The 14871-nt window shown below is 43.7% G+C and overlaps 2 protein-coding genes across 5 annotated transcripts in view; one reads left to right on the top strand and one right to left on the bottom strand.

Moving 5' to 3' along the window:
• The window catches only part of LOC110498022 (tetraspanin-9), a 430712-nt gene that overhangs the window by 19337 nt on the left and 396504 nt on the right, over positions 1-14871 (top strand). The gene's annotated exons all lie outside the window — the stretch shown is intronic.
• LOC110498034 (protein arginine N-methyltransferase 8-B) overlaps positions 1-14871 on the bottom strand; it is a 42253-nt gene that overhangs the window by 23185 nt on the left and 4197 nt on the right. Inside the window, exons 2-4 of one of the 3 annotated variants that reach the window (XM_090210611.1) lie at positions 9493-9720; positions 8704-8859; positions 2807-2870 (exon numbers count right to left, since the gene is read on the bottom strand). In XM_090210611.1, the coding sequence (XP_090066737.1) occupies positions 2807-2870; positions 8704-8859; positions 9493-9720 (448 nt within the window). Of the gene's footprint in view, positions 1-2806; positions 2871-8703; positions 8860-9492; positions 9904-14871 lie in introns of those variants that run through there. The other 2 variants (XM_090210605.1, XM_090210603.1) reach the window with 2 other exon arrangements.

The raw sequence follows: 14871 nt of genomic DNA, 5'->3' as shown, positions 1-14871 counted from the left end.
TTTGTTTTTTCTGGGAGAGTCACCTGTTGAAGTGTCCTAGGCTAAGGAAAACGTTTTTGGATAATCAAGTTCCTCACTTGAGCGACTGATTCCCCTTCTGTTCAAGCTAGGCTGAAGTGCTTTTGGGTAACGCAATAATGACAAGTACAGTGTAATTTGGAGGCGAAAGAAACGCACACCTATTTAGGCGAGGTGCTGGCTAGCGGTGTAGTACACTTGAAAATGTAAAGGAGAACCGCACACTCTAGGAGCTCAGATGCAATAATTTAATAACCAACATTCGACAGATGATTGGTTATTAAATTATTGCATCTGAGCTCCTAGTGTGCGGCTCTCCTTTCTTTTTCAAGGAGTAGAGTGCATCATGGAAAATTAGGTGACCTTGGCTACAGCACACATTTCTATTCACTTTACACAACATGTTGTTTCTGACATTCAGATCAAATCAGATTTACCCTTTAATGATGACTGAATAGTGGGCTCAAAGTACTGTTGTAGCCACAAAAACGTATCTCTTCTTGAGATTAAAGTTGAACAAATGTAAAGTCCTTTTCCAGTCAGTATGCGCTTTGTCTACACATACAGTGCATTCGGAAAGTATTCAGACCCCTCACATTTTGTTACGTTGCAGCCTTATTCTAATATGGATTAAATCAGGGGGGGTTTCAAACTATAGCCCATAATGGCAAAGCAGAAACAGGTTTTTATAAATATAAAATAGGTTTTTAATATATGAATATAAAAAACTTAAATATGGCATTTACATAAGTAATCAGACCCTTAACTCCGTACCTTGTTGAAGCATCTTTGGCAGCGATTAAAGCTTTGAGTCTTCTTGGGTATGACGCTACAAGCTTGGCAGACCTGTATTTGGGGAGTTTCTCCCATTCTTCTTTGCAGATCCTCTCAAGCTCTGTCAGGTTGGATGGGGAGCGTCGCTGCACAGCTATTTTCAGGTCTCTCCAGAGATGTTTGATCAGGTTCAAGTCCAGGCTCTTGCTGGGCCATTCAAGGACATTCAGAGACCGTCCCGAAGCCACTCCTGCATTCTTGTGGCTGTTTGCTTAGAGTTGTTGTCCTGTTGGAAGGTGATTCTTTGCCCCAGTCTGAGGTCCTGACAGGTTTTCATTGCTCAGTTCACGTCACGGTTCCCTCAATCCCGACTAGTCCCTGCCGCTGAAAAACATCCCGACACCAAGATGCTGCCACCACCATGCTTCACCGTAGGGACGATGCCAGGTTTCCTCCAGACATCTCACTTGGCATTCAGGCCAAAGAGTTCAATCTTGGTTTCATCAGACCAGAGAATCTTTTTTCTCATGGTCTGAGAGTCCTTTAGGTGCCTTTTAGCAAATCCCAAGTGTGCTGTGCCTTTACTGAGGAGTGGTTTCCATCTGGCCACTCAACAATAAAGGCCTGAGTGGTCGAGTGCTGCAGAGATGGTTGTCCTTCTGGAAAGATCTCCACAGAGGAACTCTGGAGCTCTGTAAGAGTGTTCACCTCCATGACCAAGACCCTTCTCCCCCAATTGCTCAGTTTGGCCAGGCGGCCAGCTCTAGGAAGAGTCTTGGTGGTTCCAAACTTCTTCCATTTAAGAATGATGGAGGCCACTGTGTTCTTGTTGCATACATTTTTTGTACCCTTCCCCAGATATGTGCCTCAACAAAATCCTGTCTCAGAGTTCTACGGACAATTCCTTCGACCTCAAGGCTTGGTTTTTGCTCTGACATGCACCATCAACTGTGGGACCTTATATAGACGGTTGCGTACCTTTCCAAATCATGTTCAATCAATTGAATTTACCACAGGTGGACTCCAATCAAGTTGTAGAAACATCTCAAGGATGATCAATGGAAACAGGATGCAACGGAGCTCAATTTCGAGTCTCATAGCAAAAGATCTGAATACTTTTGTAAATAAGGTTTCTGTTATTTTTATAAAAAATAACTGTTTTAGCTTTGTCATTATGGGGTGTTGTGTGTAGACTGACGAGGACAATCTTTAATTTAATCCATTTTAGAATAAGGCTGTAACATAATAAAATGTGGAAAATGCAAGGGGTCTGAATACTTTCCGAATGCACTGTATGTTTTCTAAGTGGTAGCTATCCCTATACAGAGCCACACAGCCAGTCCATAATGTTCTCATATAAATCAGCTCACCTGGAGGCTAAAGAAAATAAGTGGAATCTCACTCCGGCTGAGATGAGTTGGCGACAATCACGTTTCTTCTCCTACCTGGAGTTATTGAATACAGTTTCTCAGAGAACAGAAGTCTTTGTCAGCATGAAAATGAACGCTCCCAGGCTTGGTACCAGTTACCACTCTGTCATTGGCTTTCCAAAAGCTTCCCTAAACACACTGGAAGTTGCAAATGAGCTGGTCCACACAATTACTCCATCCATATTTAACAGGCAGGGCTTTGGAAAGATTGATTTTGCTGATGCTACTTTTTGTCTATGCTATTATTTTGGTAGAGCTTAAATCGCAACTTGGCTGTTAGCTGAGTAAACATTTTGCATGAATATGTGGTTAATCCCCTATTAAATATCACTGTACAAATTGTGAAATTGATCCCCAAGAAGTAAACTCACTTGTTTTCTACAGAGAAGTGAGAATATAGTTACATTCGCATTATGTTTTAAATTAGCCATATTTCCTCTCACACACAGATGGACAACTTCCCACGATCTTGGTGAATCCTCCCCTTTTAGACAATGACAGTCACGGTCACATCTTTGTTGTACTGCATCTCCGAGGAGAAAAGTAAATAGGCACAGTGAATAAGAAAGACCTTCAGCTCTTACCACTGTCCAGGTGGTTAGACTTGATGATTTTCTCAGAGTATTCCGATATACTGGAACATTCAATCTGGGGAAAAAACAAAACAAACATCACTTCAAACATTTTGACACCGATATCACTGATCACCAAAGAAAACTAATTAACTGAAAAATACTTCAGAATGGCACTATTGTGCGTCAGATGTGTGGATGACAAATCAAATCAACAATGGTGGAACATGCTGCTCTCTAACTCCGTCCAACAGATGAGTTCTGAGAAAGTAGTTGGCACTGGAAGTCCAGGACTTGAAGAAACGGTTTGTGATGGTAAATAGACAGCTACGAAAACTATAGATGAAAACTCCCTTGGTAATCAAATCAAATTTATTTATATAGCCCTACAACAGCTGATATCTCAAAGTGCTGTACAAAAATCCAGCCTAAAACCCCAAACAGCAAGCAATGCAGGTGTAGAAGCACGGTGGCTAGGAAAAACTCCCTAGAAATGCCAAACCCTAGGAAGAAACCTAGAGAGGAACCAGGCTATGTGCGGTGGCCAGTCCTCTTCTGGCTGTGCCGGGTGGAGATTATAACAGAACATGGCCAAGATGTTTAAATGTTCATAAATGACCAGCATGGTCAAATAATAATAAGGCAGAACAGTTGAAACTGGAGCAGCAGCACGGTCAGGTGGACTGGGGACAGCAAGGAGTCATCATGTCAGGTAGTCCTGGGGCATGGTCCTAGGGCTCAGGTCAGTTGAAACTGGAGCAGCAGCAGGCCAGGTGGACTGGGGACAGCAAGGAGTCATCATGTCAGGTAGTCCTGGGGCATGGTCCTAGGGCTCAGGTCCTCCGAGAGAGAGAAAGAAAGAGAGAAGGAGAGAATTAGAGAACGCACACTTAGATTCACACAGGACACCGAATAGGACAGGAGAAGTACTCCAGATATAACAAACTGACCCTAGTCCCCCCGACACATAAACTACTGCAGCATAAATACTGGAGGCTGAGACAGGAGGGGTCAGGAGACACTGTGGCCCCATCCGAGGACACCACCGGACAGGGCCAAACAGGAAGGATATAACCCCACCCACTTTGCCAAAGCACAGCCCCCACACCACTAGAGGGATATCTTCAACCACCAACTTACCATCCTGAGACAAGGCTGAGTATAGCCCACAAAGACCTCCTCCACGGCACAACCAAAGGGGGGGGGGGGGGCAACCCAGACAGGATGACCACATCAGTGAATCAACCCACTCAGGTGACGCACCCCCTCCAGGGACGGCATGAGAGAGCCCCAGTAAGCCAGTGACTCAGCCCCTGTAATAGGGTTAGAGGCAGAGAATCCCAGTGGAAAGAGGGGAACCGGCCAGGCAGAGACAGCGAGGGCGGTTCGTTGCTCCAGAGCCTTTCCGTTCACCTTCCCACTCCTGGGCCAGACTACACTCAATCATATGACCCACTGAAGAGATGAGTCTGTGGTAAGTATGGTCTGCAGCTTACAACGGGGTATTCTAACAAAGGTCAGCAAAAACTTGAGACTTCCTTCATATTATTGATCGCACACCAGCTGTTGTTAAATAGACACACCCCTCATCCCTTCGTCTTACCAGTCTGCAGTCCGGTCTTGATGATAGATAGCAAAAACAGCGAGATGTACAGTTGAAGTCGGAAGAACACATAGGTTGGAGTCATTAAAACTTGTTTTTCAACCACTCCACAAATTTCTTGTTAATAAACTATAGTTTTGGCAAGTTGGTTAGGACATCTACTTTGTGCATGACACAAGTCACTTTTCCAACAATTGTTTACAGACAGATTATTTCACTTACAATTCACTGTATCACAATGCCTACCTTCAAACTCAGTGCCTCTTTGCTTGACATCATGGGAAAATCAAATGAAATCAGCCAACACCTCGTTTCTCTGTACAAACAATAGTACGCAAGTATAAACACCATGGGACCACGCAGCCGTCATACCACTCAGGAAGGAGACGCATTCTGTCTCCTAGAGATGAATGTACTTTGGTGCGAAAAGTGCAAATCAATCCCAGAACAGCAGCAAAATACCTTGTGAAGATACTAGAGGAAACAGGTACAAAAGGATCTATATCCACAGCAAAACGAGTCCTATATCGACATAACCTGAAAGGCCGCTCAGCAAGGGAGAAGACTACGGTTTGCAACTGCACATGGGGAAAAAGATCGTACTTTTTGGAGAAAAGTCCTCTGGTCTGATGAAACAAAAATAGAACTGTTTGGCCATAATGACCATCGTTATGTTTGGAGGAAAAAGGGGGAGGCTTGCAAGCCGAAGACACCATCCCAACCGTGAAGCACGGGGGTGGAAAAATCATGTTGTGGAGTGTTTTGCTGCAGAAGGGACTGGTGCACTTCACAAAATAGATGGCATCATGAGGCAGGAAAATTATGTAGATATATTGAAGCAACATCTCATGACATCAGTCAGGAAGTTAAAGCTTGGTCACATATGGGTCTTCCAAATGGACAATGACCCCAAGCATACAAAGTTGTGGCAAAATGGCTTAAGGACAACAAAGTCAAGGTATTGGAGTGGCCATCAAAAAGCACTGACCTCAATCCCATAGAATTTTTTTGGGCCGAACTGAAAAAGCGTGTGCGAGCAAGGAGGCCTACAAACCTGACTCAGTTACACACACTAACCCTTTGACACGTTGCTGCTACTGTCTATTATCTATCCTGTTGCCTAGTCACTTTACCCCTACCTATATGTACACTGAACAACATGTAAAGTGTTGGTCCCATGTTTCATGAGCTGAAATAAAATATCCCAGAAATGTTCCATCAGCACAAAAAGCTTATTTCTCTCACATTTTGTGCACAAATGTATTTACATCCCTGTTAGTGAGCATTTCTCCTTTGCCAAGATAATCCATCCACCTGACAGGTGTGATATTTCAAAAAGCTGATTAAATAGCATGATCATTACACAGGTGCACCTTGTGCTGAGGACAAAAGGCCACTCTAAAATATGCAGTTGTCACACAACACAATGCAACAGATGTTTCAAGTTGAGGGAGCGTGCAATTGGCATGCTGCCTGCAGAAATAACCGCCAGAGCTAGTGTCAGAAAATGTCATGTTCATTTCTCTACCATAAGCCGCCTGTTGGCATGTTGTTGAGCGGTTTGCTGATGTCAACATTGTAAGCAGAGTGCCACATGGTGGCGGTGGGGTTATGGAATGGACAGGCATAAGCTACGGACAGGACAACGAACACAATTGCATATTAATCAATGGCAATTTGAACGCACAGAGATACCGTGACAAGATCCTGGAGGCTTGTCGTGCCATTCATCTGCCACCATCACCTCAAGTTTCAGCATGAAAATGGACGGCCCCATGTCGCACAGCCATTGAAGAGGACTAGGACAAGAACGCACTGTATGTGACCAACAGATGCATATCTGTATTCCCAGTCATGTGAAATCCATAGATTAATTTCCTTACAAATGAACTGTAACTCAGTAAAATCTTTGAAATTGTTGCATGTTGCGTTTAGTTTTGTTGAGTATACATCATTACCTCAATTACCTAGTACCATTGCACATCGACATTACAAGTACTTCCTGTATATAGCCATGTTATTTTTACTCATTATTATTCGTTATTCACTGTATTTTTTCCTTGTGTCACTATTACAATTTAATTTAACTCTGCATTGTTGGAAAAGGATCCATAAGCAAGCATTTCACTGGTAGTCTACACCTGTTGTTTACAAAGCATGACAAATAAAATTTGATTTGAAGTCTTCTTCAGTAGAGTTGTAGAAACAAATAATATAACAGTCTGTCCTTTCCTGTGCTCAGCTGTCAGAGCTGTGTTCTTCAGGTAATGTACAATTTTATTTAACCAGGCAAGTCAGTTAAGAACAAATTCTTATTTACAATGATGGCCTACACCGGCCAAACCTGGACGACACTGGGCCAATTGTGCTCTGCCCTATAGGACTCCCAATCACAGCCGGTTGTGATACAGCCTGGATTTGAACCAGGATGTCTGTAGTGACACATCTAGCACTGAGATGCAGTGCCTTAGACTGCAGCGCCACTCGGGAACCCAAGTTCAGCAGGACCTGAAGAACCTCTCGCACGCTTGCCTTTTCTATATCTCTATTCTCTCTCTCTCTCTCCCTTTCACACAAACACAGAGCACAGCGAGTTAGGTGTCTGAATAAAATGTCATATTTTCACACTTTGCTCTCTGCCTGTATAAAAAAGCATCTCTCCCCCTGTCAGTGGTACTCTGCCTCCCTGTCTGGCTTTCACCATGGCCACACTGTAGGGGGCTGAGGCCCATAGTCTGGAACCCCACCAGGAGAGCCCAACAGCTCACTATACACGTTTTTCTACAATGAAAGCACTCATCCATCAACTGTGGAGACTTCCATTGAAAGCCTTCACATTAATAAAGCAGGCCCCGGGACACAGTCATACTGATCAATATTGAACTTTAAAAGTGTCAGGATTCTGAAGGTATCGATTTTTCCTCCATGTATGCTCCACAGCCTACTATGGATGTGTATGTCTGAGGTGTACAAGGGGAATCATGCTCTACACCAACCATGTGGATCTCAATCTGTAATGAACTCTGGAACAGGGCAACAGGGTGGAGCTGGCTAATGCTTGGGCCCTTTGTAAAGCCAGGGTAGAGGGACCCAGCTGAGGCCTGCCCGCTCCGTGCCTCGCTGTTCTGGGGCTGTCACCTGGGGCATGCCTGGCCCTCTACACCCCAGTGCCCATGGTCATCTGCCAGCCTGCCACCACATCTGTTCCCCAAGGCCTGACCTGCTGTATAACGGCATGTGGAGGAGAGTATGCCATTGATTTGTGTAGCCTGTGTGTGTGTGTGTGTGGGCACTGATTTCTCCACTTGCCCAAGACGGGGACATATATCTACTTTCAGTGCCATTCCTGAGTGGGCACTCTCTCCCACAGAGATCTATATGCCCCTCACATCTCTCAGCTCTCACTGGGGCCAGGAGGCATCACTACCTATCACCCACAGGCAGTCACACAGCTCCTACCTGGAGATAGTCTCCCATAGTCACACACATAGCACACCTCTTAGGAATAACTTCTACTAGGTAGGCTTTACGGCAGGCAAACATCTGCATAAGAACTGTTAAACTATTTAGTGTGAAGGACTTACAGTAGCATAGATGTCATCACTGCTGTAGTTGGGTGTGCTTTTCCTGTTAATTAAACTCCTAGACTGTGGCTTATCAGTTCAGCAATGGTGATACAGGATTTTACTCCAATTGTGTGATTTAGAGAGTCTACCACTGCTTAGGAATGATCCTCCATTTTGATACTGGGATGTCAGTTTTGATGTTCTGTATGAAAGGTCTTTGATCTGTTTTTTATAATAACATTAGATGTTCCTTTTCTCTGTGAAAGGCCGTCTCTCTGACAGGGTGGTGTTCTGTATGGAAGAGTTCAGAGTTGGCCTCGAGCCCAGATCTGTTCTCTGGGGTTTGTCTCTCTGGTGGAGTCTAAGTGATGGATCTGATAACGGCATGGCCCCAGAGCTCACAGTGAGAGCATAATAAAACCAAAGACGGGAAACTGCATATAGGTTGCAGTAGAATATAGATGGGAAATCAAAACCAATAGAACAGGAAAATAGAATGACGGATGGAACGATATAGTTGCAACTTGCAGGCATTGAGAAGTTAGTGTTGCACAGCCTCGGTATTGGCAGAACATTTGTCCAAATTCACACACACACACAAAGACAGTCTGGGGAGAGCGAGCATATTGTCAGGCTAGGTTTCACAGCATTTCCTGATGCTGTCTGTCATAATGGTTCTGACTGATAACATTCTAGTTTGAGACCGGACAGGGCGCATGGAGGGAGAAAGCTTTTCTTACCCCATACACGTGCTTGGCTCCTGCCTTGGCTGCAAACATGGACAGGATACCAGTCCCACTGCCCACATCAAGGACGATCTTGTCTTTAAAAGCGTGCTTGTTGTGGTACATGGAGTTTCTGTAGGTCAGCGTCCTCACTTCGTCCTTCAGCATCTCCTGCTCAGTGAAAAATGATTGATGTCAGGGTGGGAGATGTCCAAATCTAGATTAGTGTAGTATGGATAAAAATCATAATTGCACAGGCTATGTAGATATTAATCTGCAGTCATTTCAGACACACTGGTACAGTGAAAAACAATGCGTTACTGCATATCCCTCTTAAGTAATTTCAGCCATTCTCTCTCTGACAGAAACATTTACAGAGCAGAAATGATTAAAACCCATCTGACTTACATTCTAAAAATGTCACAGAATAAACCTCATCTCACAGGTCTAACTTGAAAGATGCTCTGCACCCTTCTGACATCTTCCTCCCTTACTCCCTGAAACACAGTACATCTCTGGGGATGAGATGCACTACTGTGATATGTTCTAAAGTGGGCCAGTCTATTGTGACACAAACTTTACATAGTCATGTAAAGACACAGTAGGTAAGAAGTGGGCCTGTATTTACATGGTATCGCAAAGTAGGAATAATAATCATCATAATCATAATATAGAGTAGGAAGGCTCATCTAAACTCAAGCACCCCCCCCCCCCCCCCCCCCGTCTAATCTTTTGCTGATCATAGATCAGCACTACCACTTTGAGATGCTTGATACATTACATACAGCCACAGGGCAGCCCTACCTCATGGATGCCAAAGTGGGCGTAGGAGTCAAAGTAGTAGTCCCTGGAGGTCATCTCCTCAGGGTTGAGGAACTTGGCCATCTTCCCCCGGCCAGGGCAGCTGGGCAGGGAGGCAGCGTGGGGCGTATGGGGCGGCTGTGGGACATGGTGGATGGAGGGCACAGGCTTGGGCAGCGAGGTTGGCTGCACGCGCTGAGACTGGATGATGCGGATTGGCTGTGGCTGCTGCTAAGGGTGGGGGAGAGAATGGTAATACACAATAAAGACTTCATGGGGTGGGGGCAGATAAGTCAAGTCTTCCATAGAGAAACAGTGGGTGAAGGGCATACTGAATGATGATAAAACTCAAAAACCCAATGCATTGACTCTGGAGAACATAACACTATTTGCATTCACCTCACAATCTGCGGAAAGCTTAGATCGTGCAGACATTTATATTCTTTGCTATTTTCATCTCTCAGCTGCCATTAGCTTTCCCATGGTGCCCCAGAGGTGAGTTCACAGAGCCTATTCTCCTAGACAACGATAACAGTATTGACCTGAGGTCTGTACGAAAAAGTACGGAAATGTATGCTCTCACTACTTACTGTAAGTCACTCTGGGTGAGAGCGTCTGCTAAATGACTAAAATGTAAATGTTACATTTCTGTCTGTATATCTGTCTGTCTGAGGAAAGCAGAAGATACATAATTCTACACAGGTGTGCCTGTAAAACTCTGATAGTCACCTGCAATGAATGCTGGGAGAGGAGAGAAAAGCCTGTCTGATCAGCCCATAGCTCAGCAGGAGAAAAATGATCCAAAATGATCCCTTCTGGACATATTATCAGAGGACAGAGGGGGAAAAAATCTAATGTGAGCATTCAACTCAATCCATTTGTTCTATTCCTCGGTGCACATACATCTTACGATTTAGACTTCACTCTCATGGCTGTCAGTGATATGGATCTGGTCTTGTTAAAAACAATAAGTGCTTCTCCTCTGTCTTGTGCTTTCAGCAGCCAATCTGACTGTGCAGCTTTGTCTTTGTCCTTGTTTTCTTTCGTAATGGGGATGGTCTAGCTGCAGGGGACTGAGCGGTCATCTATATGGGTACTGCAGTAATCTTTTTTTCACCACAATTTTTTATTCCTCAACTTTTACTCTCAAGCAGAAAATAGTACAATTGCCATGTCAAGCATGTAAAGAAAACCAGCCTTTAGCCGCTGCCAGTGAATTGCCAAGCTGAGATCCACTGGTATTATCTATTTACTGATGTTCCATCGGGAAATGACACACAATGAGTGCAATTCACGTCATGTGAAATTTGACAGCGCATCCCAAAACAGCAGGGAATATTTTACTCAGGAACATCCACAAAAATAGAAGAAAACTCCACTACTTTCTATCTGCTAAAGTTCAGTGAGTTGTATTGTCCTGCAATGGACCTCAGACTCTCTGAATGAATGTTAATTGGAGACATTAATTAAATAAATGCTGAGATCCTTCCCTAAATCTGTTAAGTTGCTGTGCTCAACATCAGATGCCTGAGGAGAATGTTCCAGGGTGTATAGAATGACAGAGAAAAAGGTAATTCCACTAAGCACAGACACTCAGAATGCAAGAGCGGAATGATGGGTCCTTTGTGTGAAAGGGGAACGTGCAATCTGATGTTTTTTAAGGTTAAGACACTGTACAGGATGTGTCCCCATCAACCTCTGTTCACTGACCAGTCAGATTTGGACTTCAACATGTTGTCTTGTTATTTGGGAGGAGCATTATTTTGGCTAGTGTAAACCACAGCCCCTTAACCCTCAAGTGACCTCTTCAGTCCTTGGTGTCTGGAGAACAACCACAGTAGACAAATACAGAAACAGAAACAGAAATAGGTGCATGGCAGATTATGCTGCTCTTCATCAGAATAGACATGACAAACTCCCCATAAATGAATGACTGATATTGACCATGGTTCCCTAAGAGCAATTCGTGCATGAAGGCATCATTGCTCTCAGGGCTAGTCTACCGCATTTGGGGCCCCGGGGCACTAGCTTCTAACACATTTTGTGGGAAGAATTTGCAGTTTTATAATGCTATTCTACACATTCTGTCATGAGACTGACAACAAATATTGCAGTTTTAAAGCTAAATTCCTGCAATTCTACACTTTCTGCCATGGGTCAGAGAGAAAATTGTGCTGTTTTATAGCTCATCTCAAGCTATTGTTTACATTTTGCCATGAGGCTGAGGGAAAATGTTACAGTTTTAAAGATAATTTCCTCCTATTTTGCCAAGAAGTACAGATCATTTTAAAGTGTTAAAGCCCATTTACTGCAATTGTACACATTTTGCTATCACATGCTATCTGTGGGGTCGGGGGTCCCGGGTCCCGGTTCGCGTGCCCTGTGTGCCCGTTCTGTATTCTGGCCCTGGTCAGGGGAGTCTATCACTTTCAGAAGTCAAGAAAACCACTGTGGATCTGGGCTCCTGCCACCACGGCACTCAAACACTTCACATCCAACTAGGCTCATTCCATTACTTCAGGGGAGGGCTACACTGCCCTCAGATAATGGTCTTAGTCCGCTTACTACACTCTACCTTAGTAATGAGAATCGACAGGATGAGGGGTTTGACAATGTTTTTCCCCTGTATTATCCGAGTCTGAAAGAACTTTGTGGATGAATAATTTACAGAAGACCTTTTGAAAAACAGAGTGCCAGTCTGCCTCTTATATGTATATGCCTCTTATATGTGCCAACATGTCAGCAAAGAGAAGTAGTTTTTGAATAATTGGAAGCAGCAGCATCCAATGCTATCTGGGATTCTTGGGACATCCCTACGGTTGAACATTTTTGGGAAACTTTCTGTGGAAATCAACAGGAATATATGGGAATTAACGGGAACATATGGGAATTAACGAAAATATATGCAAATTAAGATTAATACCATTTAAATGTAGATGTTTTTCGCATTGGATATACAGTGCATTGCGAAAGTATTCGGCCCCCTTGAACTTTGCGACCTTTTGCCACATTTCAGGCTTCAAACATAAAGATATAAAACTGTATTTTTTTGTGAAGAATCAACAACAAGTGGGACACAATCATGAAGTGGAACGACATTTATTGGATATTTCTACTTTTTTAACAAATCAAAAACTGAAAAATTGGTCGTGCAAAATTATTCAGCCCCTTTACTTTCAGTGCAGCAAACTCTCTCCAGAAGTTCAGTGAGGATCTCTGAATGATCCAATGTTGACCTAAATGACTAATGATGATAAATACAATCCACCTGTGTGTAATCAAGTCTCCGTATAAATGCACCTGCACTGTGATAGTCTCAGAGGTCCGTTAAAAGCGCAGAGAGCATCATGAAGAACAAGGAACACACCAGGCAGGTCCGAGATACTGTTGTGAAGAAGTTTAAAGCCGGATTTGGATACAAAAAGATTTCCCAACCTTTAAACATCCCAAGGAGCACTGTGCAAGCGATAATATTGAAATGGAAGGAGTATCAGACCACTGCAAATCTACCAAGACCTGGCCGTCCCTCTAAACTTTCAGCTCATACAAGGAGAAGACTGATCAGAGATGCAGCCAAGACGCCCATGATCACTCTGGATGAACTGCAGAGATCTACAGCTGAGGTGGGAGACTCTGTCCATAGGACAACAATCAGTCGTATATTGCACAAATCTGGCCTTTATGGAAGAGTGGCAAGAAGAAAGCCATTTCTTAAAGATATCCATAAAAAGTGTCGTTTAAAGTTTGCCACAAGCCACCTGGGAGACACACCAAACATGTGGAAGAAGCTGCTCTGGTCAGATTAAACCAAAATTGAACTTTTTGGCAACAATGCAAGACGTTATGTTTGGCGTAAAAGAAACACAGCTCATCACCCTGAACACACCATCCCCACTGTCCAACATGGTGGTGGCAGCATCATGGTTTGGGCCTGCTTTCCTTCAGCAGGGACAGGGAAGATGGTTAAAATTGATGGGAAGATGGATGGAGCCAAATACAGGACCATTCTGGAAGAAAACCTGATGGAGTCTGCAAAAGACCTGAGACTGGGACGGAGATTTGTCTTCCAACAAGACAATGATCCAAAACATAAAGCAAAATCTACAATGGAATGGTTCAAAAATAAACATATCCAGGTGTTAGAATGGTCAACTCAAAGTCCAGACCTGAATCCAATCGAGAATCTGTGGAAAGAACTGAAAACTGCTGTTCACAAATGCTCTCCATCCAACCTCACTGAGCTCGAGCTGTTTTGCAAGGAGGAATGGGAAAAAATGTCAGTCTCTCGATGTGCAAAACTGATAGAGACATACCCCAAGCGACTTACAGCTGTGATCACAGCAAAAGGTGGCGCTACAAAGTATTAACTTAAGGGGGCTGAATAATTTTGCACGCCCAATTTTTCAGTTTTTGATTTGTTAAAAAAGTTTGAAATATCCAATAAATGTCGTTCCACTTCATGATTGTGTCCCACTTGTTGTTGATTCTTCACAAAAAAATACAGTTTTATATCTTTATGTTTGAAGCCTGAAATGTGGCAAAAGGTCGCAAATTTCAAGGGGGCCGAATACTTTCGCAATGCACTGTATTTACCATATTATATGGAGACAGAAACATAAACCTTTGACCTTATCATAAGTATGACAATTGCAAATGATTAAATAAAAAAATAAAATGTTACTTACGAATTTAACTTTAATTAAATGAGTCTTCACATGGGATGATTTCACTGAACAACAAAAGAAAGAATATTGAATGATCCCCAATGATCCATCGTATCTCCCAAAAACATTTTCTACATACATCAGTAAAATCATAGTCTAGAAACTAAAGCTTTCGTTGTCTTCCTCTCAGGCTCCCATGTCTTCTCCCTGGACCTCCTCAATGTCCACCTCTTGAACATCAGACTCTGAGGCCTATTCTTCACTGTCACTTTCCAACCTTATTGAGGATGGCTTGTTGTCAGGCTCAAAAAGCCTCAAATTTGCTCAGATGGCCACCAATTTTTCAACCCTTGTATTGGTCAGCCTGTTGCATGCCTTGATGTGTGTGTTCCCAAACAAGGACCAGTTGCGCTCTGAGGCGGCTGATGTTGGTGGGATTTGGAGGATGGAGGCAACAGGGGAAAGAGCCTCAGATCCACAAAGTTCCTTCCACCAGGTGGCTGATGAGATATGTTGCTTGGAAGTGTACTTCGCCAGACTGCCAAGAACCTTGCCCTCATCCAGGCCAAGGTGGCGAGACACAGTAGTGATGACACCACAGGCCTTGTTGATCTCTGCACCACACAGGATGCTCTTGCCTGTATACTTGGGGTTCACCATGTACGCTGCGGCGTGTATGGGCTTCAGGCAGAAGTCTTCTGGCTTTTTTATGTATTTC

The sequence above is a fragment of the Oncorhynchus mykiss genome, chromosome 2 (assembly GCF_057628025.1).
Source record: "Oncorhynchus mykiss isolate SJ-2025 chromosome 2, ASM5762802v1, whole genome shotgun sequence".
Lineage (NCBI taxonomy): Eukaryota > Metazoa > Chordata > Actinopteri > Salmoniformes > Salmonidae > Oncorhynchus > Oncorhynchus mykiss.
This window is presented reverse-complemented; position numbering and strand designations above follow the sequence as displayed.